Source organism: Amblyraja radiata, chromosome 29 (genome assembly GCF_010909765.2).
Source record: "Amblyraja radiata isolate CabotCenter1 chromosome 29, sAmbRad1.1.pri, whole genome shotgun sequence".
Classification (NCBI taxonomy): Eukaryota; Metazoa; Chordata; class Chondrichthyes; order Rajiformes; family Rajidae; genus Amblyraja; species Amblyraja radiata.
In genome coordinates, this window is record NC_045984.1 from 28,370,561 (window position 1) to 28,397,136 (window position 26,576).

The 26,576-nt window shown below is 47.7% G+C and overlaps 1 protein-coding gene across 1 annotated transcript in view; it reads right to left on the reverse strand.

The window, feature by feature from the left end:
- Window positions 1-541: 541 nt before the first annotated feature.
- cnn2 (calponin 2) overlaps window positions 542-26,576 on the reverse strand; it is a 38,277-nt gene continuing 12,242 nt past the window's right edge. Inside the window, exons 2-7 of the mRNA XM_033047044.1 lie at window positions 15,150-15,271; window positions 12,788-12,854; window positions 11,422-11,559; window positions 4,335-4,451; window positions 3,497-3,643; window positions 542-902 (exon numbers count right to left, since the gene is read on the reverse strand). Coding sequence (XP_032902935.1) covers window positions 651-902; window positions 3,497-3,643; window positions 4,335-4,451; window positions 11,422-11,559; window positions 12,788-12,854; window positions 15,150-15,271 — 843 coding nt within the window. The 3' untranslated portion in view covers window positions 542-650. The remainder of the gene's footprint in view (window positions 903-3,496; window positions 3,644-4,334; window positions 4,452-11,421; window positions 11,560-12,787; window positions 12,855-15,149; window positions 15,272-26,576) is intronic.

A 26,576-nucleotide genomic window follows, 5' to 3' on the forward strand; every position in this document is an offset into this window, starting at 1 on the left:
AATGGCTGGAGACTCGAAAGGACAATCGCTAAACATTGCACCGTCACTAAGCGCTGCTTTCTCCCGTCTCCTTAATAACGAAACAACAAATACCCCCCCCCCCCCCCTTAACCCCTACCTCCCCAAACGTCAGCCACTTCACGGCAACGCCAGTAAGAGTTCTTGTTTTAAATTTGAAGAACATATTTTCGGAGGAAACAAATGTCTTCCTTTCGGGGTTTGTATTACAGGGTTTGTATTGCAAGTTAAACAAACATGAGGATTTTGGAAGGCAGATTAATATCAGCTTCTGGTCACAATCACTAGAGTAATGCCCCTGTCCCACTTAGGAAACCTGAACGGAAACCTCTGGAGACTTTGCGCCCCACCCAAGTTTTCCGTGCGGTTCCCGGAGGTTGCAGGTGGTTGCCGGAGGTTGCGGGTAGTGGAAGCAGGTAGGGAGACTGACAAAAAACCTCCAGGAACCTCACGGAAACCTTGGGTGGGGCGCAAAGTCTCCAGAGATTTCCGTTCAGGTTTCCTAAGTGGGACAGGGGCTTAAACATACTTGAAATGTTGCAGAGACATTCGCTGCGACAGAGGGGAAAGTTGGGACATGGCCACATAAACTCCAGCTGTTACTCTGCAGTGTCCGCGATGGGGTGCCGGGGTCAGTATTGCTGGCCTGGGTGCTCTGGCACGTACTCTGGATTGTAATCGGTGTGGCCCCCGTTCTGTCCTTGCTCAGTCTTGGTGCAATACTTGGGATCGTAGATCTGCCGACCCAGGCCGAAGTTGGTGCCACTCTGGGTGGCTCCTTGGTTGCTCCCCATCTGCAGCGAGGCCGTACTGTTGTCGCACTGCTCGTTGCCCAGCTTCTTGTCGTAAATGGGTCTGCGGGTGCCCGGTGCTGTCATCCCAGCCTGGGACACAAGTGGAGAAAGTTTAGTTTAGTTTAATCGTCTAACGTGTACTGAGGTACAGTGAAAAAGCACTTGTTGAAACATAGAAAATAGGTGCAGGAGTAGGCCATTCGGCCCTTCGAGCCTGCACCACCATTCAATATGATCATGGCTGATCATCCAACTCAGTATCCCGTACCTGCCTTCTCTCCATACCCCCTGATCCCTTCAGCCACAAGGGCCACATCTAACTCCCTCTTAAATATAGCCAATGAACTGTGGCCTCAACTATAATAATAATAATAATGGATGGGATTTATATAGCGCCTTTCTAATACTCAAGGCGCTTTACATCGCATTATTCATTCATTCCTCAGTCACACTCGGTGGTGGTAAGCTACTTCTGTAGCCACAGCTGCCCTGGGGCAGACTGACGGAAGCGTGGCTGCCAATCTGCGCCTACGGCCCCTCCGACCACCACCATTCACTCACACACATTCACACACAGGCAAAGGTGGGTGAAGTGTCTTGCCCAAGGACACAACGACAGTATGCACTCCAAGCGGGATTCGAACCGGCTACCTTCCGGTTGCCAGCCGAACACTTAGCCCATTGTGCCATCTGTCGTCCCAATCTTCCGTGGCAGAGATTTCCAGAGATTCACCACTCTCTGTGTGAAAAATGTTTTCCTCATCTCGGTCCTAAAAGATTTCCCCCTTATCCTTATCCTTAAACTGTGACCCCTTGTTCAGGACTACCCCAACATCGGGAACAATCTTCCTGCATCTAGCCTGTCCAACCCCTTAAGAATGTTGTAAGTTTCTATAAGATCCCCCCTCAATCTTCCGATTGGGTGCTAACCAGAAAGACACTGGGGAGAAGGCAGGAGAATGGGGTTGGGGGTCCACAGAGTTTTATTGCCATATGTCCCAGATAGGACAACAAACTTCTTAATTGCAGCAGCACAACAGAATATGTAAATATAGCAGGTAGACAAAAATGCTGGAGAAACTCAGCGGGTGCAGCAGCATCTACGGAGCGAAGGAAATAGGATAACGTTTCGGGCCGAAACCCAAAGGAAATAGGCAACGTTTCGGGTCGAAACCCGAAGGGTTTCGGCCCAAAACGTTGCCTATTTCCTTCGCTGCATAGATGCTGCTGCACCCGCTGAGTTTCTCCAGCACTTTTGTCTACCTTCGATTTTCCCGCATCTGCAGTTCCTTCTTAAACACTCTTTAAACAATATAATAAAGGGAGAGGTAGATCAGCCATGATAGAATGATTATTCATGTTTTATTCATGTTTTACTTGTATTTATTTATTCATTTTTCTTTACACAAATGTTGATGACCTCACAGGAGGGCCGATGCATAATGCATGAGTGTATTCTGCACCATCTGACACGGTGTCCAAAGACGTACAGGTTTGTAGGCTAATTGGCTTGGGTCTAAATGTAAAATTGTCCCTGGTGTGTGTAGGAGGGTGTCAATGTGCGGGGATCGCTGGTTGGCGAGGACTCGGTGGGCCGAAGGGCCTGTTTCTGCGCTGCACCTCTAAAACTGGTGCGTAGGATAGTGTTAGTGTGCGGGGATCGCTGGCTGGGGTGGGCTCGGTGGGCCGGAGACCCTGCTACTGCACTACAACTCCCACCGGATCACCTACAAAATCCTGGTCCTCACCTACAAAGCCCTCCACCATCTGGCCCCCCCCCCATATCTCACTGACCTCCTCTCCCCCTACCAACCCTCACGGTCCCTCAGATCCACATCAGCCGGTCTCCTCTCCATCCACATGTCCAACCTCCGCAGTTTTGGGGACAGAGCCTTCTCCAGGGCAGCTCCCAGGCTCTGGAACTCCCTCCCCCAACTGATCCGCAATTCCGTGTCCCTCACCATCTTCCAGTCCCGCCTCAAGACCCATCTCTTCACCTCTGCCTATCCTTAGCCCCACGTCCCCGTCCCTTTTCATCTGTGCATTAATTGCCTCATACTGTGTTTTGTATTGAATTCTGTCTTTACTTTGTGTACTAGTCATGTCTCTACTATTTATTTCATTCCCCTTACATGTTTTTCCTCTACATGCTCAATTTTTGTAAGGTGTCCTTGAGACTCTTGAAAGGCACCCATAAATAAAATGTATTATTATTATTATTACAACTAGAGCTTCAGCCTGGATTTTCAAGGCAAAGTGGGACATGAGAAAAACATTTTTCACACAGAGAGTGGTGAATCTCTGGAACTCTCTGCCACAGAAGGTAGTTGAGGCCAGTTCATTGGCTATATTTAAGAGGGAGTTAGATGTGGCCCTTGTGGCTAAAGGGATCAGGTGGTATGAAGAGAAGGCAGGTACAGGATACTGAGTTGGATGATCAGCCATGATCATATTGAATGGCGGTGCAGGCTCGAAGGGCCGAATGGCCTCTACTCCTGCACCTATTTTCTATGTTTCTATGTTTCTATGGACCTTGGGCGCGAGTGTCCAAGGCGCGAGTATCTGCCTACACCCTGGACCACATCGTGGAGCAGATCTGTGCTCATATTCGCAGTTGGCCATTGGACATCTACTCTTTACCATCACAATTGTCACAGCGGCGTTAGAGGGCAAACGGCACCAACCTGGCTCGCTCCCTTGTTGGTCCCCATCTGTAAACTGATCGTCGACTGGTCCATTGAGGTGGGGATTTGTGTCCTTGGGTCATAGAGATGCCGCCTGGTTCCATAGGCACTCATGCCACGCTGGCTGGCACATTTATTGGTTCCCATCTAGACAGCAGAGAGACACACACACACACACACACACAAAACCATCAACACAATGTGACAAAGCATCCAACCGCAGGAACTAACCACAAGGGACAGGTAAGGTTTCGGGTGAAGGACCAGACCTTCTTCAGACTGAGAGTCGGGGGGGGGGGGAAAGGGAAACAAGAGATATAGACGGTGATGTAGAGAGATGTAGAACAAATGAATGTGTTCAATAAAGTAACAATGATAAATGTAACAGGCCGTTAATTAGCAGGTAGACAAAAGTGCTGGAGAAACTCAGCGGGCGAGGCAGCATCTATGGAGCGAATGTTTCGGCCCGAAACGTTGCCTATTTCCTTCGCTCCATAGATGCTGCTGCACCCGCTGAGTTTCTCCAGCATTTTAGTCTCGCTGTTTGAGTGTGCAGTGGTATGCTGTAAAACATGACATGGATCAGGTCAACTAGTACTGACTGATCTACAGCCAGTGGTGGTGGGTCTGTGATGATGTTGGCTGCCCTTTATGATGGTGGGGAGGTCAGTGCCCGCGGTGGGCCGGGCAGTGCCCGCCACATTTTTATGATCACCTTCGCTCCTGGGATTGCGAGCTACTGAACCAGGCAGCAATGCGATCGGTCGGTCTCCACTCTGCGGAAGGTCAGGCAGGTACAACTCTCAATGGGGAACAAAACTTAAGTAAACATAAATACCTGAAGTCCAATAACGCAATGCCCTGCATTCAGGACCTCTTGATCGAACGACCGTGCCTGCTTGTCGGCATACTTGACACCAATGTCAACTCCAGCCTGCATGCCTTTGGTTTTGGTCTGGAAAAAGAGGAAAATGGTGTTTAAAAATTGCCAAACTCATAGAACAGGCATTTGCCCCTTTTCACAAGTCACAAATGGGCCATTGTTTAAGAATAGAAATATAGAAACATAGAAAATAGGTGCAGGAGTAGGAGTAGGCCATTCGGCCCTTCGAGCCTGCACCGCCATTCAATATGATCATTGTTGATCATCCAACTCAGTATCCTGTACCTGCCTTCTCTCCATACCCCCTGATCCCTTTAGCCACAAGGGCCACATCTAACTCCCTCTTAAATATAGCCAATGAACTGGCCTCAACTACCTTCTGTGGCAGAGAATTCCACAGATTCACCACTCTCGGTGTGAAAAATGTTTTTCTCATCTCGGTCCTGAAAGATTTCCCCCTTATCCTTAAACTGTGACCCCTTGTTCTGGACTTCCCCAACATCGGGAACAATCTTCCTGCATCTAGCCTGTCCAACCCCTTAAGAATTTTGTAAGTTTCTATATGATCCCCCCTCAATCTTCTAAATTCTGGCGAGTACAAGCCGAGTCTATCCAGTCTTTCTTCATATGAAAGTCCTGACATCCCAGGAATCAGTCTGGTGAACCTTCTCTGTACTCCCTCTACGGCAAGAATGTCTTTCCTCAGATTAGGAGACCAAAACTGTACGCAATACTCCAGGTGTGGTCTCACCAAGACCCTGTACAACTGCAGTAGAACCTCCCTGCTCCCTGCTATAAGGGGTAAGCCATTTAGAACGGAGATGAGAAAAAACTTTGTCACACAGAGAGTTGTGAGTCTGTGGAATTCTCCGTCTCAGTGGGCGGTGGAGGCCGGTTCTCAAGATGCTTTTAGGGATAGTGGAGTCAGGGGATATGGGGAGAAGGCAGGAACGGGGTACTGATTGTGGATGATCAACCATGATCACATTGAATGGCGGTGCTGGCTCGAAGGGCCGAATGGCCTACTCCTACACCTATTGTCTATTGTCTACTGTATTGCACATTCACCACAACTCTGCTGCCAAGCAATACAGCTGATCTCTAGGCAACTGAAAGGAACCATCCCACCACAACCAGAGAGCAGTGCTGAACTACTATCTACCTCATTGGTGACCCTCGGACTATCTTCGATCGGACTTTGCTGGCTTTGTCCTGCACTAAACGTGACTGCTTTATATCGTGTATCTATGCACTGTAAACGGCTCGATTGTAATGAAGTATTGTCCTTCTGCTGACCGGATAGCACGCAACAAAAGCTTTTCACTGTACCTCGTGACAATAAACTAAACTGAAGCTGAAACTCCCTCCTGATCTACTAGGCGGCACAAACCCAGTCTTCAACAGGAGCCGGCGTGCTTTGTAACTTTGTCAGTGCCATTGGTGGCCGGCATTTGTGTACTGATGCTCCCCGATTTACGATGCTGCGATTTACGATGTTTCCAATTTACGACGGTGCAAAAGCTGGCGACGTCAGCGAGCCGCAGATCGCTTCCGGCCACGTGGTCACGTGTATTAAATGCGTTTTCGACTTACGATATTTTCGATTTACGATGGGTTTAATGGAACGTAACCCCATCGTAGGCCGATGATCAACGGTACATTGTGTATGCATGCAAAGAATCTCACTGTGTGCCTAGTCACATATTGTATGACAATAAGTATTCCTATTCCTTCCAAATTCTCCCCCAAAGTTTCACACACTTCTCTCCTGCCTGAATGAAGACATTTCAATAATCGAAAGTGGCGTCGACCTCACCCACCTCCAGAGACAATCATTTAATTTGTCTTGAATGTAAGTAAGTAAGTTTATTGGCCAAGTATTCATATACAAGGAATTTGCCTTGGTGCTCCACCCACAAGTAACAACATGACAACACATTGACAGTTACGAATGACTCAGAAAACACTAAACATTCATAATAATAAAACATTAATGATCAGATTAATGTCATCAGATAAAACAGTAATAAGAAGGGACTGTAGATGCCGGTTTATACCATAGATAGGCACACATTGCTGGAGTAATGGGGCTGTCCCACTGTACGAGCTAATTCAAGAGTTCTCCCGAGTTTCCCCTAATTCGAACTCGGAGAATTACGGTAATAGCCGCTCGTAGGTACTCGGGGCTCTCGTGGACATTTTTCAACATGTTGAAAAATCTTCACGAGCCTTCCCGAGCTTACCGCATTTCCCGAGTACCTGCCGTTAGCGTTACGAGCCGCTAAGAAGCTTACCACGAGTTTGATTTTTTTTTAAACTCGGAGGAGCTTTTGAATGATCTCGTACAGTGGGACAGCCCCTTTACTCAGCGGGTCATGCAGCATCTCTGGAGAAAATGGATAGGCGATCAGGTAAATCAGGCAATTTATCAGTCAATTTAAGTAAGACTGCTCTTAGGGAGCGGCAGTGAGTGAGCGGCCTTGTGAGTGAAGTGCCCTGTGAGAAAAGTGTGAGTCTTTGGCTCGAGAGTCTTCGGCGAGGAGGCTGAGGAGAGGAGAGGAGACTACGCAAAACACTGCAGAGGGAGAGACGAAAGAAGGAGATGTCAGGCAAGCTGATTCAGTGTGATGCTTGCAGTATGTGGGAGGTCAAGGACACCGCTGGTGCCTCTGGCTGCTACAAATGCGAAAAGTGCATCCAGGTAGAGCTCCTGAAGGGCCGTGTTGGGGAACTGGAGAAGCAAGTGGATGACCTCCGGTTCGTCCGAGAAACGGAGTCGTTCCTTGACAAGTCTTACAGTACGATTGTTACACCAAAGGTACTGGAAGAGAGAAGGTGGGAGACAGTGAGAACAGGAGGGAAGCATGGAATGCCAACGTCCCCGGGTGTTGTACCTCTTGTGAACAGGTTCACCCACTTAGAAGCTGTCGGGACAGAAGAGGTGTTTACACTGGGCGGCGGACTGGCTTGTGATGCGAATAGGGCTGTTGAGCCAAAACCAAAAAGGCCTAAGGCAGGCAACGCCATTGTAGTAGGAGACTCCATTGTGAGAGGTACGGACAGGGGTTTCTGCAGCAACAGACGGGATGCGAGGATGGTGTGCTGCCTTCCTGGTGCCAGGATCCAGGATGTCACGGACAGAGTGCAGAAAATCCTCAAGGGCGAAGGTGAACATCCGGAAGTGGTAGTGCATGTCGGCACAAACGATGTCGGAAAGAAGGGGATGAATATTCTGCAGCGCGACTTTAGAGAGCTCGGAAAAATGCTGAAAAGCAGGACCTCCAGCGTTGTTATCTCCGGTTTGCTTCCAGTTCCTCGTGCTGGCGAGAGCAGGAACAGGGAGATACGGGACCTGAACGTGTGGCTGAGGAACTGGTGCACGGGGCAGGGATTTAGATTCTTAGATCACTGGGATCTGTTTTGGGGTAAGGGGGAACTGTACAAAAGGGACGGATTGCATCTTAACAGGTGTGGGACCAGCATTCTGGCAGGCAGGTTTGCCACTGCTACACGGGTGGTTTTAAACTGAATAAGGGGGGTGGGGGTGTCGAATGGGCTAGTGGAGGTTGGAGTTAAAGGGAAAGGGTTTCTTAAATGTGTGAGCGTAGAGACAGAGGGGTGTAAAATGAGGGTAGAAGCAATAGGTAGGAAGGTGAAAAGTAAAAGTGGCAGGCCGGAAAATCCAGGGCAAAAATCAAAAAGGGCCACTTTTCAACAAAATTGTATAAGGGGTAAGAGTGTTGTAAAAACAAGCCTGAAGGCTTTGTGTCTCAATGCAAGGAGCATTCGTAATAAGGTGGATGAGTTGAATGTGCAGATAGCTATTAATGACTATGATATAGTTGGGATCACGGAGACATGGCTCCAGGGTGACCAAGGCTGGGAGCTGAACATCCAGGGATATTCAATATTCAGGAGGGATAGAGAGAAAGGAAAAGGAGGTGGGGTAGCGTTGCTGATTAGAGAGGAGATTAACGCAATGGAAAGGAAGGACATTAGTTTGCAGGATGTGGAATCGGTATGGGTAGAGCTGCGAAACACTAAGGGGCAGAAAACGCTGGTGGGTGTTGTGTACAGGCCACCTAACAGTGAAGTTGGAGATGGTATCAAACAGGAAATTAGAAATGCGTGCGACAAAGGCAAAACCGTTATAATGGGTGACTTCAATCTACATATAGATTGGGTGAATCAAATTGGCAGGGGTGCTGAGGAAGAGGATTTTTTGGAATGTATGCGGGATAGTTATCTAAATCAACATGTAAATGAACCAACGAGAGAGCAGGCTATTTTAGACTGGGTATTGAGTAATGAGGAAGGGTTAGTTAGCAGTCTTGTTGTACGTGCCCCCTTGGGCAAGAGTGACCATAATATGGTTGAGTTCTTCATTAGGATGGAGAGTGACATTGTTAATTCAGAAACAATGGTTCTGAACTTAAAGAAAGGTAACTTTGAGGGTATGAGACGTGAATTGGCCAAGATTGACTGGCAATTAATTCTAAAAGGGTTGACGGTGGATATGCAATGGAAGACATTTAAAGACTGCATGGATGAACTACAAAAATTGTTCATCCCAGTTTGGCAAAAGAATAAATCAGGGAAGGTAGTGCATCCGTGGATAACAAGGGAAATCAGGGATAGTATCAAAGCGAAGGATGATGCGTACAAATTAGCCAGAAAAAGCAGCATACCGGAGGACTGGGAGAAATTCAGAGACCAGCAGAGGAGGACAAAGGGCTTAATTAGGAAAGGAAAAATAGATTATGAAAGAAAACTGGCAGGGAACATAAAAACTGACTGCAAAAGTTTTTATAGATATGTGAAAAGAAAGAGATTAGTTAAAACAAATGTAGGTCCCTTGCAGTCAGAAACGGGTGAGTTGATCATGGGGAACAAGGATATGGCGGACCAATTGAATAACTACTTTGGTTCCGTCTTCACTAAGGAAGACATAAATAATCTGCCGGAAATAGCAGGGGACCGCGGGTCAAAGGAGTTGGAGGAATTGAGTGAAATCCAGGTTAGCCGGGAAGTGGTGTTGGGTAAATTAAATGGATTAAAGGCCGATAAATCCCCAGGGCCAGATAGGCTGCATCCCAGAGTACTTAAGGAAGTAGCTACAGAAATAGTGGATGCATTAGTAATAATCTTTCAAAACTCTTTAGATTCTGGAGTAGTTCCTGAGGATTGGCGGGTAGCAAACGTAACCCCACTTTTTAAGAAGGGAGGGAGAGAGAAAACGGGGAATTACAGACCAGTTAGTCTAACATCGGTAGTGGGGAAACTGCTAGAATCAGTTATTAAAGATGGGATAGCTGCACATTTGGAAAGTGGTGAAATCATTGGACAAAGTCAGCATGGATTTACAAAAGGTAAATCATGTCTGACGAATCTTATAGAATTTTTCGAGGATGTAACTAGTAGCGTGGATAGGGGAGAACCAGTGGATGTGGTGTATCTGGACTTCCAGAAGGCTTTCGACAAGGTCCCACATAAGAGATTAGTTTACAAACTTAAAGCACACGGCATTGGGGGTTCAGTATTGATGTGGATAGAGAACTGGCTGGCAAACAGGAAGCAAAGAGTAGGAGTAAACGGGTCCTTTTCACAATGGCAGGCAGTGACTAGTGGGGTACCGCAAGGCTCAGTGCTGGGACCCCAGCTATTTACAATATATATTAATGATCTGGATGAGGGAATTGAAGGCAATATCTCCAAGTTTGCGGATGACACTAAGCTGGGGGGCAGTGTTAGCTGTGAGGAGGATGCTAGGAGACTGCAAGGTGACTTGGATAGGCTGGGTGAGTGGGCAAATGTTTGGCAGATGCAGTATAATGTGGATAAATGTGAGGTTATCCATTTTGGTGGCAAAAACAGGAAAGCAGACTATTATCTAAATGGTGGCCGACTAGGAAAAGGGGAGATGCAGCGAGACCTGGGTGTCATGGTACACCAGTCATTGAAAGTGGGCATGCAGGTGCAGCAGGCAGTGAAGAAAGCGAATGGTATGTTAGCTTTCATAGCAAAAGGATTTGAGTATAGGAGCAGGGAGGTTCTACTGCAGTTGTACAGGGTCTTGGTGAGACCACACCTGGAGTATTGCGTACAGTTTTGGTCTCCAAATCTGAGGAAGGACATTATTGCCATAGAGGGAGTGCAGAGAAGGTTCACCAGACTGATTCCTGGGATGTCAGGACTGTCTTATGAAGAAAGACTGGATAGACTTGGTTTATACTCTCTAGAATTTAGGCGATTGAGAGGGGATCTTATAGAAACTTACAAAATTCTTAAGGGGTTGGACAGGCTAGATGCAGGAAGATTGCTCCCGATGTTGGGGAAGTCCAGGACAAGGGGTCACAGCTTAAGGATAAGGGGGAAATCCTTTAAAACCGAGATGAGAAGAACTTTTTTCACACAGAGAGTGGTGAATCTCTGGAACTCCCTGCCACAGAGGGTAGTCGAGGCCAGTTCATTGGCTATATTTAAGAGGGAGTTAGATGTGGCCCTTGTGGCTAAGGGGATCAGAGGGTATGGAGAGAAGGCAGGTACGGGATACTGAGTTGGATGATCAGCCATGATCATATTGAATGGCGGTGCAGGCTCGAAGGGCCGAATGGCCTACTCCTGCACCTAATTTCTATGTTTCTATGTTTCTATGTTTCCAATTTAGTTTGGTTCAGAGATACAACGTGGAAACAGGCCCTTCGGCCCACCGAGTCCACGCCGACCAGCGATCACCCCGTACACTAGCACTATCCTACACACACGAGGGATAATTTACAATTTTACCAAAGCCAATTGACATATTAAACGTGCATGTCTATGGACTGTGGGAGGAAACCGGAACACCCGGGGGAAACCCACGAGGTCACAGGCAGAACGTTCAAATTGTGTGCAGACAGCACCCGTAGTCAGGATCGAACCTGGGACTCTGGCGCTGTGAGGCAGTGACTCTCCCGCTGCGCCACCTGTTGAGATTCTGAAGGAAACAGTGACTTTGGTCTTGAGTGCGATTGTTTTTAGCGGATGCTAGTCCTGTACTCACCATGCCTGCCAGGGCCAGTAGTGCTGTCTGTACCTGGGTCATATTCCCATTCTCAAAAAGATCATTTGCCTCAAACGTGTCGTGTGGTTTGATGCCGTAATTCTGCATTGCTTTGATAAAATTGGACACATTTTCCAGCTGTTTCAAACAAAAAACAAAGTTCTTAACCTCACCAAGTATGATGACATTCTGCATTATTTCCACTTTGACCTAAGTTAAGTTTAGAGATACAGCACGGAAACAGGCCCTTCGGCCCACCGAGTCCGTACCTACCAACGATCCTCACACATTAACGCGATCCCCGCACACTAACACTACCCGAAACATCACCCATTGCTTCTCTCCAGAGATGCTACCGGTCCCGCTGAGTTACTCCGGCATTTTGTGTCCATCTTCAAACGTCACGCGCTCCAGACGGCTGTGCGGGCGCATGAAATCGCGCCCGACCTTCGCGGGACCGTGGCTGCTCAACGCGACCGCGAGGTCACGTAATTCGCGTGCCAAGGACACGTAAGTGGGACAGGCCCTTAACTCTATCCTACACACACTAGGGACAATTTACATTTATACCAAACCAATTAACCTACGACCTGTACGTCTTTGGAGTGTGGAAGGAAACCGAAGATCTCGGAGAAAACCCACGCTGTCACGGGGAGAACGTACAAACTCCGTTCAGACAGCACCCGTAATCGGGATCGAACCCAGGTCTCGAGGCAGCAACTCTACCGCTGCACCACCGTGCCGCCCTTAAAGACACTACTTTATTTGGTTTGAAAGAAGATATCAATTTCCTCCCACTCCGATTCCGAATCCGACCTTTCTGTCCTGGGCCTCCTCCATGGCCAGAGCGAGGACCACCGTAAATTGGAGGAGCAGCACCTCATATTTCGCTTGGGCAGTTTGCACCCCAGCGGTATGAACATTGACTTCTCTAATTTCAGGTAGTCCTTACTTTCTCCTCCCCTTCTCAGCTCTCCCTCCGCCCACTGGCTCCACCTCTTCCTTTCTTCTTCCCGTCCCCCCTCCTCACCCTCACATCAGTCTGAAGAAGGGTCTCGACCCGAAACGTTGCCTATTTCCTTCGCTCCATAGATGCTGCCTCACCCGCTGAGTTTCTCCAGCATTTTGTCTACTATCAATTTCCTTTATTTATATTCCTCGGTCGGGCTTGAAGTCATCGTATTAAACTGCGGGATGAACTGTTTTCTCAGAATTTATAATAACTAAAGCTGCAATTTTCTTCATTCGAATATTTAAAAATGCTGGTAAAATCCAGAAAATGCACCAAACAATATAATCTTTCTTTTACGATGTGATATTGTACAATAAGTGAATACATATATGTACATTTTTATAAACAAGGTACCTTATGCCAGTTTAAAGCGGACATGTTGATTTTCTTTACAGAGTTTGGTTTGATTTTGTTAATGAGCCTGTCGGATGGGGAAGATAAAATAGGTTTAGTATAGATAGGTGTCTGACGGGCTGTGCAGACTTGGTGGGTCAAAAGGCCCCCATTGCTCACGCTGTTTAAATTGTACAAAATTAAACGGGCGTGTTCACCAGGGAAGGTTGGCACCACATTGTACGCCCATTGAGGTCAATGTTCAATGGGCAACTTGGAATAAAAACATCATCAGGTTCACCATGAATGACTGCGGCAAATGCCATATTCTACCACGGTCTGCCTTGGGGCCCAAGAGCAAAGTTGGTGAGAAGATGAGGACAGACACGGTGGCACAGCTATAGAGTCGCTGCCTTACAGCCCTGTCCCAATGTACCAGTTCATTCAAGAGTTCTCCAGAGTTTGCCCTGATTCGAACTCTGAGATTTACGATAATGGCCGCTCGTAAGTACTCAGGGCTCTCGTGGGCATTTTTCAACATGTTGAAAAATCTTCACGAGTCAAGACTTGCTTACCTGCCGTTAGCGAGTCTTCCCGAGTACCTGCTGTTAGCGTTACGAGCCACTAAGAGACCTCCCTGAGCTTCCGACGTACCCACTACGTACATTCAACGTGCTTACCACGAGTTTGATTTTTTGTTTTAACTCGGGAGAGCACTTGAATGAACTCGTACAGTGGGACAGGGCCATTACAGCCTTTGCAGCACTGGAGACCCAGGTTCGATCCCGACTACGGGTGCTGTCTGTGCAGAGTTTGTACGTTCTCCCCGTGACCCGCGTGGGTTTTCTCCGAGATCTTTGGTATCCCCCCACACTCCAAAGACGTACAGGTTTGTAGGTTATTTGGCTTGGTGTAAATGTATATTGCCCCTGGTGTGTGTAGGATAGTGTTGATGTGCGGGGATCGCTGGTCGGTGCGGACTCGGAGGGCCAGAGGACCTGTCTCCACGCTGTATCTCTAAAACTAAACCAAAATGACAGGTTAAATCTCCCCCCAGAGATGTGAGCTCCTTGGCTGACAGTTCGAAGATAGACACAAAATGCTGGAGTAACTCAGCGGGACAGGCAGCATCTCTGGAGAGAAGGAACGGGTGACGTTTCGGGTCGAGACCCTTCTTCAGATGCATCACTGGGAATCTTGTGCATTACTGGAGATATTGACTTTCAGTGGCAGTGCCACCTTATTGTCACATGTACAGTGAGTCCAGTTTGCATGTAATTCAGTGACCACCTCTCTATACATCTGGCACCATCTTACTAAATATAAGAGAAGATAAACACCAAAAAGCTTGAGTAACTCAGTGGGTCAGGCAGCATCTCTGGAGAAAGGAATAGGTGACGTTTCAGGTCGAAACCCGAAGACTGTAAGATAGTGGACCACATTGCATCAGTGTACAAGAGTCGCCACGTTTTAGGCGCCAACAATTGAGATGTTCCACTGAGGCCCCATCCAACCTTTCTAGTTGGCGTAGAGGATTACAGGGTTTCAAACGATAGCCCGGATCCTTCAGCCTGTCAATATTTGCAGCCCGTTGGAATAAGTCAACAGTTTGATGGCAATTGCCACAATGGGAGGAGGAGGTGGGTGGGAGGATAGGCAAAGCAGCCAGGTGTGTGTAGTCTGACTGGCTCTTCTCATCCATCACCCCTCCCGCTGCGACCCACGGCTTGGGGTCAGGTCATAAGGTCATAAGTGATAGGAGAAGAATTAGGCCATTCACCCATCAAGTCTACTCTACCATTCAATCATGGCTGATCTATCTCTCCCCCCCACCCAACCCCATTCTCCTGCCTTCTCCCCATAACCCCTAACACCTGTACTAATCAAGAATCTATCTATCTCTGCCTTAAATATATCCACTGACCTGGCCTCCACAGCCTTCTGTGGCAATGAATTGTAAAGATTCACCACCCTCTGACTAAATAAACTTCTCCGCATCTCCTTTCTAAAGGTACGCCCTTTTATTCTGAGGCTGTGCTCTCTAATCCTAGACTCGAGATCAATATTACCCGGAGTGCAATAAGCTGCAGAATTTGAGCGAAGGAAATAGGCAACGTTTCGGGCCGAAACCCTTCTGAAGAATAGGGTTTTGCCTATCTCCACAGATGCTGCCTCACCTGCTGAGTTTCTCCAGCATTTTTGTCAACCTTCGATTTTTGCAGCATCTGCAGTTCCTTCTTAAACGCATCATCAGGAGTGGTTGCTGGGGAAATGGCAGCAATGGGGCCACGTGAGGAGGGTTTGTTTTTTTTTTTGCGATGGATTTTTTTTCTTTGCGGAATCGCCTGCGTCCACAAGAACACGACGGCGGAACGGTACTCACTCGCAAAGGATGACTCCGTCCTTCAGGCCTTTCTGAAAGTCGTTCCCGATCTGCTTCCCGGTGATCCCCTCAATCCAAACTCGGAGCTCGCCCTCCTTCTGGTGATCATATTTCTGAGCGATCTGCGGGAAAAGAGTTTGGGATCAGATTGCTGGCGTGTGCGGGGTGATAGAAACATAGACATAGAAAATAGGTGCAGGAGTAGGCCATTCAGCCCTTCGAGCCTGCACCGCCATTCAATGTGATCATGTCTGATCATCCAACTCAGTATCCTGTACCTGCCTTCTCTCCATACCCCCTGATCCCTTTAGCCACAAGGGCCACATCTAACTCCCTCTTAAATATAGCCAATGAACTGGCCTCAACTACCTTCTGTGGCAGAGAATTCCACAGATTCACCACTCTCTGTGTGAAAAATGTTTTTCTCATCTCGGTCCTAAAAGATTTGCCCCTTATCCTTAAACTGTGACCCCTTGTTCTGGACTTCCCCAACATCGGGAACAATCTTCCTGCATCTAGCCTGTCCAACCCCTGAAGAATTTTGTACGTTTCTATAAGATCCCCCCTCAATCTTCTAAATTCTAGCGAGTACAAGCCGAGTCTATCCAGTCTTTCTTCATTCTGTGTGCAGGGTGGGAGGGGAGGGGACAGGAAGAAAAGATGGCAGGAGCTTATTTATGCCCTTCTGTATGAAGTGAGCACACACCACCAAATCAATAATTCAATCAAGAGTTCAGCAAGGATTTCTATGTCGCCACAACACCAGTTTACCTGACTTTATCTTGCACTAAACGTCATTCCCTCCATCCTGTATCTGTACGCTGCGATTGTAATCATGTACGTTTGTCCGCTGACTGGTTAGCACGCAACAAAAAAGCATTTCTTTGTACCTCGGTGGGCGTGGCCATAATCTAAACCACGGAGCAGTGGTAGAGCAGCTGCCTTACAGCGCCCAGGTTCGATCCTGACCTCGTGTGCTGTCTGTGCGGAGTTTGCAAGTTCTACCTGTGACCGTGCGGGTTTTCTCTGGGCTATCCGGTTTCCTCCGAAATTCCAAAGACGCACAATTTGCTAGGTGGATTAGCTTCTCTAAATTGCCCCTAATGTGTAGGATACTCGAGTGGGATAAGGTCGAACGAGTGTGTGGGTCAGCATGGACTCGGTGGGCCGAAGGGCCTGTGTCCATTGCTGCATCTCTAAACAAAACGTGGAAGGAGACATCTGTACTGATGGTAATCCATCAGCACAGTGAAGACGAATAAACCTCAGAAGTTTTTGAAATGTATATGCAGTGAATGAGCCCGGTGGAACAGCATGGAGTTAACTTTGTGTCCAATACATTCGGATTATGACCAAATATTGTTTTTTTAGTTTAGAGATACAGCGCGGAAACAGACCCGTCGGCCCGCCGAGTCCACACCGACCAGCGATCCGCACACGTTAACTCTATCCGACACACAGTAGGGACAATTTACATTTACACAAAGCCAATTAACCTACAAACCTGCACGTCTTTAAGCGGCCTTTTCACGGGGCGACTTGACGCAAGAGTTAACCAGAGTTTAACATCGTGGGAACCTCGTGCGATAACAGTACGGCATTCGTGGACCACCGTGGACCACCGTAGCGCTAACGGCAGGTAATCGTGTAACTCGGTGACTCGGGAGAAAATTCAAGAAAGTTTGAATTTCTCCAAGAGTGACTTGTACACTTGTGGTTGAGCATTGCAACATTGTATGAACGTAGTGGCCAGTGCGATATCCATGCGATATCCGTAATAACTCTTGCCGGTACCGTGGGAACTCCTGCGAACGGTGAGTAACTGAGCAGTTTGATTGTAAGTGCTTGTTTTACCTCATTGTTAAATAAATATATTTTTTACTATCAGATTGATGTCTGCAATTCTTCATTAACACATCACTACAAGATGAATGTCTCTAATGTTATAATCCCTCTCATGCTGAAACACAAAATAGTTGAAGGGAGGTGAAATAATCACATTTTCATTCTTTTTCATTTTTGAGTGTTCAGGTACCTCACTTGCTGAGCTTTTTTACTCCAGCAGTTTGTGTCTCTTTTTGTCTAAAGCAGTTTCTAAGACTGTAGGAACTCCGCGGGCCAGGCAGCATCTACGGAGGGAAATGGACAGGCGACCCTTTCTTCAGGCTGCCTTATCTCTCTCTCTCCCCCCCCGCTCCCCCCAACTCCCACCCACACACACAAATGCTGGAGAAACTCAGCGGGTGCAGCAGCATCTATGGAACGAAGGAAATAGGCAACGTTTCGGCCCGAAACGTTGCCTACTTCCTTCGCTCCCTAGATGCTGCTGCACCCGCTGAGTTTCTCCAGCATTATTGTGTACCTTCGATTTTCCAGCATCTGCAGTTCCTTCTTAAACACAAATGCACCGAGTTCCTCCAGCATTTCGTGTTTTGCTCAGTATTCCAGCATCCGCTGTCTCCCGCGTCTCCAATAAAACAAAACTACTGTCAAAAGGGTGAAGAATAGGGGCAGAGATAGATACATTCCTGATTAGTGCGGCTGTCAGGAGGTTATGGGGAGAAGGCAAGAGAATGTGGTTGAGAGGGAGAGATAGATCAGTCGCGATTGAATGGCGGAGTGGACTTAATGGACCGAATGGCCTAATTTTGCTCCTATAACTAACAAAGATAGTAATTGTTAGGGAAATGTAGTTATTAAAGACGAGGGGGAGCAGAAATGGGCAGTCTGGGATGGCTCGCGAGATACTTGCATAGAGGCACAAAAGTTAAAGAAAGGGCAGATAAACAGAGAGGGGGGGGGGGGGGGGACTTCCCTCAGTGTCCATCTGTTACCATTAATTGGACAGTTCGGTCTGTGAAACGCAACACGCCAGCCCCGACATCCAGCCCGGTGGTCAGTCCTTTGAAGATAGACACCAGTTGCTTGGAGCAACTCAGCCGGACAGGCAGCATCTCTGGAGAGAAGGAACGGGTGGCGTTTCGGGTCGAGAGCCTTCTTCAGACTGAGGTCAATCCCCTGCATGGATAACAGGAGTCCCAGCCAACACGACAATCGCCCGCTGCACAGTCTCGGAGCTTCCACTGCGAAAACGGTGCCTACATTTGAGCACTTATGTAACTGAACCATCCTAACACAAACCACAGAGCATTCCTGAACTACTACCTACCTCATTCGAGACCCTCGGAATGGGTGACGTTTCGGGACGAGACTCTGAAGAAGGGTCTCGAACCGAAACGTCACACATTCCTTCTCTCCAGAGATGCTGCCCGTCCCGCTGTGTTACTCCAGCATTTCGTGTCTATCTTCCGTATGCTCTGTGATGGTCATCTCGGAGTCAAGTGGCAACTCTGGTCTGTAGACACGAGGAACTGCAGACGCAGGAATCACGAGCAAAACACAGAGCGTTGGACGAGCCTGACCCTTTGAGTTCCTCCATCACTTTGTGTTGAAGTCAGGTCTGGACATTGCTTGGCTCAGTCTCAGGCGCCGGCTAACTAGGAAGGTCGAGTCAAAGTCCAGCACTAACACTCAAGAAATAACGTTTGCGGCCTGATGTTCCCAATATTTAATTGAAATCATTAATAAAGTAAATAAATAGATACCGGTCTAATCAGTATCTACGGGATTGGACAGGCTAGATGCAGGAAGAATGTTCCCGATGTTGGGGGAGTCCAGAACCATGGTCCCAGTTTTACAGTCTACTGTGGGAACTCTTTAACTCAGTAAAGTAAAGTAAAGTAAAGTAGCCTTTATTGTCATATCAGCGCACAGGCAGCAGTTGATTGTTGCTCTATTCAGTTTCCCAGGGGGTCGGGACGGGACTGGAGTTGGGAGGGAAAGGTGGGGGAGTCGAGGGAGAGGAGGGGGAGACAGATGGGGGTGTCTTCATTTACTGGCGGCGGGTGTCTGTCACTGAAACAGGCAGGTGAGATTTCACATCCACCTTGTGTGTGCCTCTCTCTCTCTCTCTCCCTCCCTCCCTCTTACACAGGCTGAGAGACTCTGCCTCTGTGAGTGTACATCTCTTTCTCCCCCTCTCCCACACACAGTAAGACCGAGGTACTGTGCTCAGTCCATCTGTGTCTCCCACATACACAGTAAAACATGTCTCCAAATGAGCCAATTCAACCAAGGGAGGATATTTATAGTGTGTGAAAAAAAAGTGACATCATTTGTGCCACGTGATGATTTAACAACACTTCACAATGTTCATTCAAGATTTAACGGGAAAGCTCGGGAGACGGACAAGTCACTCGCACAAATAACAGAAATGCCGAGTACCGTGGGAACTCTTTATCTACCCCCCGTTATATCGTGTGATATCGTGCTAGACCACGACCACTTCACTCTGGTTACATCTTGCGTCAAGTCGCCCCGTGAAAAAGCCGCATTAGAGTGTGGGAGGAAACCGAAGATCTCGGAGAAAACCCACGCGGTCACGGGGAGAACGTACAAACCCCGTAGTCAGGATCGAACCTGGGTCTCCGGCGCTGCAAGCGCACTGTGCGGCAGCAACTCTACCGCTGCGCCACTGTGCCGCAAAAGGGCGTCTGCGCGAGGCCGCTTTAGTTCCTCCTCAAACGTCTTAAAGTTGAGCAAAAACCAATCATTGCAGAAATATGAGTCATTCCACCAGACTTCCTTCAGCTTTCTTGACATTTCTGGAATGACTACCCAGTGTGCACGATGCTACAACCTCTGCTTTGCTGCAGATTCTTCTCTCCATCAACGCCAGGCCACCAGCGCTGCACAACTCCGCACTAATGCACGGTGGCAATGGCCTGGAATTATTGCCCAGATTACAAACTGTTTCATTGTTCAGTTTCTATGAACGCAATTTCTATCTGGCATATTGACCGTTATGTTTGGAGCCATATTTAAGTCAAACATTTTTTGAAATATCTTTTTTGTGGAAGTGGTCAAAAAAAAAATGTGGAACTCAGTACCTACACTGACTTCATTCACTGCCTGTTTATGTACTGTATAACTGTAACCACATGGCTTGGATTTTGCAGAATCCCATTTGTAGTCAGTTGGGAGAAAGATTAGGTGCCGGTTCAGAGTGAAGAAGGGTCTCGCCCCAAAACGTCCCCCATTCCTTTTCCCCCAGAGAAGCTGCCTGACCCGCCTGAGTTACTCCAGCACTTTGTGTCTCTCTTCGGTGTAAACCAGCGTCTGCAGTTCCTTTCTACACACGCAAAGAAAGATACGTTTATTTCCACGTTTCCGGGATGACAGAGAAAGAAGGAACTTTAGTCCATCGAGTCCGTGGCAGCTCTCTCCGGAAATTCATTTCCCCATTGGTTTTCCCCCGTAACCCATTCATCCCACACTTCACCCATTATCCCGGAATTCTACCAGATACCTTCGCATTGGAAACAATCTACAGTGGTCACTTAGCCGACCGAACAACATGCCTTTGGGTCATGGAGAGGAACTGGAGTTCCCAGTGAAAACCAGCTGGTCATTCGATCACAGGGTAGGTTTACAAGGTTAATTCCCGGGATGGCGGGACTGTCATATGCTGAGAGAATGGAGCGGCTGGGCTTGTACACTCTGGAGTTTAGGATGAGAGGGGATCTTATTGAGACATATAAGATTATTAAGGGTTTGGACACGCTAGAGGCAGGAAACATGTTCCCGATGTTGGGGGAGTCCAGAACCAGGGGCCACATTTTAAGAATAAGGGGTAAGCCATTTAGAACGGAGATGAGGAAACAGTTTTTCACACAGAGTTGTGAGTCTGTGGAATTCTCTGCCTCAGAGGGTAGTGGAGGCAGGTTCTCTGGATGCTTTCAAGAGAGAGCTCGATAGGGTTCTTAAAGATAGTGGAGTGAGGGGATATGGGGAGAAGGCAGGAACGGCGGGTACTGATTGGGGATGATCAGCCATGATCACATTGAATGGCTCGAAGGGTCGAATGGCCTACTCCTGCACCTATTGTCTATTGTCATAGGATCAGCCTTCCAACACCACACAGACAGCAGATCTGGAATTCTCTGCCTCGGATGATGGATCATTAGAAGTGGAGACAAGTCTGAAGAAAGGTCTCGACACGAAACGTCACCCATTCCTTCTTTCCAGAGATGCTGCCTGAGTTACTCCAGCACTTTGTGTCTATCTTTGGAGATAGATAAATATATGATTGAGTCAGGTTTACAGTTTAATTTATTGTCACGTGTACCGAGGTACAGTGAAAAGTTTTTGTTGCGTGTTATCCAGTCAGCGGAAAGACAGTGATTACAATCGAGCCGCCCACAGTGTACAGATACAGGATTAGGGAATAACATTTAGTGCAAGGTAAAGCCAGCAAAGTCCGATCAAGGATAGTCCGAGGGCCACCAATGAGGTAGATAGTAGTTCAGGACTGCTCTCTGGTTGTGGTGGGATGATTCAGTTGCCTGATAACAGCTGGGAAGAAACTGTCCCTGAATCTGGAGGTGTGCGTTTTCACACTTCTGTACCTTTTGCCAGATGGGAGAGGGAGAGGGGAGAGAAATAAAGGGGCAAATGAAAATGGAGCAGAAGTCAACAGAGAGTCCGAAGAAGGGTGTCGACCCGAAACGTCACTTATTCCTTTGCTCCATAGATGCTGCCTCACCCGCTGAGTTTCTCCAGCATTTTTGTCTACCTTCGATTTTTCCAGCATCTTTCTTAAAATCAAGATTCAGGGACAGTTTCTTCCCGGCTGTTATCAGGCAACTGAAACATCCTATCACCAACTTGAGAGCGGTCCTGACCAACCATCTACCTCACCGTGAAAACCTCGGAGTATCTTTAATCGGACTTTATCTTGCACGAAACGTTATTCCCTTTATCCTGTATCCCGGTTGGGGAAGTCCAAGACAAGGGGTCACAGTTTAAGGATAAGGGGGAAATCTTTTAGGACCGAGATGAGAAAAACATTTTTCACACAGAGAGTGGTGAATTCTCTGCCACAGAAGGTGGTTGAGGCCACAGTTCATTGGCTATATTTAAGAGGGAGTTAGAAGTGGCCCTTGTGGCTAAAGGGATCAGGGGGTATGGAGAGAAAGCAGGTACAGGATACTGAGTTGGATGATCAGCCATGATCATATTGAATGGCGGTGCAGGCTCGAAGGGCCGAATGGCCTACTCCTGCACCTATTTTCTATGTTTCTATGTGCAATGCAGACGGCTTGATTGTAATCACGTGTAGTCTTATAGCACGCAACAGAAAAGCCTTTCGCTGCACCTCGGTACATCTGACAATAATCATAATCTAAACTAAACTATATTGGTTGTTGGTACACAAAATTGCTGGGGAAACTCAGCGGGTGCAGCAGCATCTATGGAGCGAAGGAAATAGGCGACGTTTCGGCCCGAAACGTCGCCTATTTCCTTCGCTCCATAGATGCTGCTGCACCCGCTGAGTTTCCCCAGCAATTTTGTGTACCTTCGATATTCCAGCATCTGCAGTTCCCTTTTAAACTATATTGGTTGTTGTCCTGAGGCAAGATAGAGTCGGTGCTGGAGAGTTAGTTCTGTGTGTGTGATGGACTGGGCCACATCCACAACACGCTGCCTTCATTGGGACAAAAGAAATACAAAGTTCTACTTTTTGGAACAAGTTGTGTTTATGGGGGGACGTTGATAGTAGGAGTGAGTCCAGTGGATGTTGGCCAGGAGCGGGATTATGTTTAGCTACAGTGCCTCGTGCTAATGTCCAACCAGCGTTCCAACATTGTCGTTTGTTTAAGAAGGAACTGCAGGTGCTGGAAAATCACCGGTGGACAAAAGTGCTGGAGAAACTCAGCGGGTGCAGCAGCATCTATGGAGCGAAGGAAATAGGCAACGTTGCCTATTTCCTTCGCTCCATAGATGCTGCTGCACCCGCTGAGTTGCTCCAGCACTTTTGTCTACCTTCCAACATTGTCAGCTCAGCTCACAACTGGTCAATGGGTGGGCACAGCAACTCAAAACCCTCACCTATCCAGAGGATGCTCCATATAGTGAATACTATCGAATAATGTTGAATAGCCGAATAGATAGATACACAGATACATAGAAAATAGGTGCAGGAGTAGGCCATTCGGCCCTTCGAGTCTGCACCGCCATTCAATATGATCATGGCTGATCATCCAACTCAGTATCCTGTACCTGCCTTCTCTCCATACCCCCTGATCCCTTTAGCCACAAGGGCCACATCTAACTCCCTCTTAAATATAGCCAATGAACTGGACTCAACTACCCTCTGTGGCAGAGAGTTCCAGAGATTCACCACTCTCTGTGTGAAATTTTTTTTTCTCATCTCGGTCTTAAAGGATTTCCCCCTTATCCTTAAGCTGTGACCCCTTGTCCTGGACTTCCCCAACGTCGGGAACAATCTTCCTGCATCTAGCCTGTCCAACCCCTTAAGAATTTTGTAAGTTTCTATAAGATCTCCCCTCAATCTCCTAAATTCTAGCGAGTATAAGCCGAATACTGTTACCGAATAGTGAAAGGCCAGGATAGAGTGGACGCGGAGAGGAAGTGTCCACCAGCCTAAAACCCAGAGGGCACCAACCTTAGAATAAAATGGTGCACCTTCAGAAAGGATTGACACAAAATGCTGGAGGACTCGGCGGGATAGGCAGCATCTCTGAATAAAAGGAATGGGTGACGTTTCGGGTTGGGTCTGAAGAAGGGTCTCGACTTGAAACGTCGCCCATTCCTTCCATCCAGAGATGCTACCTGTCCCGCCGAGTTGCTCCAGCATTTTGTGTCTGTGTCTTCGATGTGAACCAGCATCTGCGGTTCCTTCCTATACCTTCAGAAAGGAGATGGGGAGGGATTACTTTAGTCGGGGGTGGTGAATCTGTGGATCTGTGGAGGCCAAGTCATGGGGTCATTTTTAAAGTGGAGATTGTCAACTTGTTGATTAGCAAGGGTGTGAAGGGGATATGGGGAGAAGGCAGGAGAGTAGGGTTAAGGAGCAGCATTGTTGGCGTGCGTTCACCACCCAGGCTGTGTGACGGTTTACTACCACTTTTGTAGGAGCACCACCTCCAGGTCCTTCAAATCGGCCGACTTGGGCTTACTGAACATCCAGTAACCGTCTAGTAACTGAGCTTACGTCTAGGCATAAGCTCAGGGGCGACCGCACCTTTGCGGTTGCAGCTCCTAGACTGTGGAACAGCATCATCCCCCTTCCCATCAGAACTGCCCCCTCCATCGACTCTTTTAAGTCGAGACTTAAAACTCATCTCTACTCCCAAGCCTTTTTTGACGTCCTCTGAGCGAGGGCGATATGTATGTATGTAGTTTGTTTGTTATACTATTTTTACACCAATGTAAAGCACTTTGGCCAACAAGAGTTGGTTTTTAAATGTGCTATATAAATAAAAGTGACTTGACTTGACTTGACAATGAAGGATGGCCAACAGGTTCTTTACCGGCTAGTGGCGCCCCTTGCCCAAGAATTAATTTAAAGAGATTCTGGAGTTTGAGCATGTGCAGTATTGATCAGACAAAATAAATAACATGGATAAACGTACAACGCTAGAGTAACTCAGCGTGTCCGGCAACATCTCTGGAGATTCGGGTTGGGAGACTGAAGAAGGGTCTTGACCTGAAACGTCACTTGTCCATTAACTCCAGAGATATTGCTTGACCCACTGAGTTACATCATTTTCTCCAGAGATGCTGCTTGACCCTCTGAGTTACTCCAGCATTTTGTGTCTATCTTCAGTGTAAACCAGCGCCTGCAGTTCCTTCCTACACAGACAAGACCGAGACACTGACCACCCGTAAACCACCTTTCCACTGGGGGAACCCATCGATTTCAGAACAAAACAGTTAATATTCGTGTGTGCGCGAATATTTTCAATGTTCAATGGTAATAGAATCTTGGGCAGACGCCACCTCCGGGCACCTTTCTGGAGAAAGATAAAACTCACAACAGTCACAAAAGTGTGGAGAAGAAAGGAGACTGAGAAAGACAGTGAGGAGTGACTTGCATTAAAGCTCAACACTCTACAGCCAAAACCCTTCAGCCCACCGGGTCCGCGCCGACCAGCGATCCCCGCATATTAACACTTATCCTACACCCACCAGGGACAATTTTTACATTTATACCGAGCCAATTAACCTACAAACCTGTACGCCTTTGGAGTGTGGGAGGAAACCGGAGATCCCAGAGAAAACCCACGCAGGTCACGGGGAGAACGTACAAACTCCGTACAGACGGCACGCGCAGTCGGGATCGAACCCGGGTCTCCGGCACTGCATTCGTTGTAAGGCAGCGACTCTACCGCTGTACGGGCCACCGTGACTGCCCTAATTTTCATCTTATTTTCACATAATGTTTTATTTGTGATTGTCTGCTGTAAATCGTGCTTTAAACCAAGTGCGAGCAAAGCACCAAGTCAAACTCCCTGTATGTATACCATACTTGGCCATTCAAATGTTATTCTGTGTCTGATTCTGACTAGGATCCTGAAGGATGTCTCCCTCCCTTTGTGGGAGAATCCAGAACGACAATCCAGCCACTGTTAGGGACAAACCAGCATCTGCGGTTCATTTTTTATTGCGTTGAGATAAATAACATGTTCTGTGTGTGTGTGGAGGATGTGAAATTCCGATGCGATTCTCTGGTTGATTTACTCTTTCTATTGGAGATACGGGGGTCAGGGTGAATAGAGGCCGGGGTCGGGGGGCCACATGAAGAATTGCTTGGGTTTTTTTTGTTGTTGCCGGAGCCCTGGGGATCTATGACTCATGCCGCAAGCACGAAGAGGAAGTCTCGGACGGGGGGACAAGTTGAGCAGCCGCTTTGCTGATTCCATCTGCTGCGTTCTGGAGAAATTCAGACAAATTGCAAAGCTCGGCAGCTGCTGAAAGCTTGTGCTTGTGAGAGGGAAGAAGAAACTTCCCTCCCCCTCCCCCCCCCAGAGGGAAATGAAAGCGCTGAGAGAACTGATCCACACACGTGGGTAAAATGGGAATTTCACCACCCATTACCAAATCTCTCGTGGCCACTGGGGAACCTCCACGATCAAGGGAGAGGAGATGTGTACATCTGTTGTGGCACCACAAATTATTAAAAGGCTCGATCGAACCTGGGTGTGGGGGTGGGAGATTGCAACCTTCACGTGGTCCGCCCTGTTTCGACAAATGCAACCAACCCGGCGTGCACAATCAAATAAGATCAAATAGAACAAGTTGTCCAACAACTTTAGGCTGTGCACGCCATACACAAGAAGAAGGAGAAGAACCTGGGTATTAGTTCAGGATATTAATGTCCCTGGGAGAGAGGTGTGTGCCATCATTCAATGAGCTGGTTTATATAATAGGCATGAGGGAAGTGGTTGAGATTCCTTCGCCTGGACCTTGTCTTGTCCCCATTCTTCATTTAGAATGAGATTTATTCAGCAAAAAAAATAAATCTCTTTAGAATTCCAGCCCCACAAATCAGCTCGGTTTTGC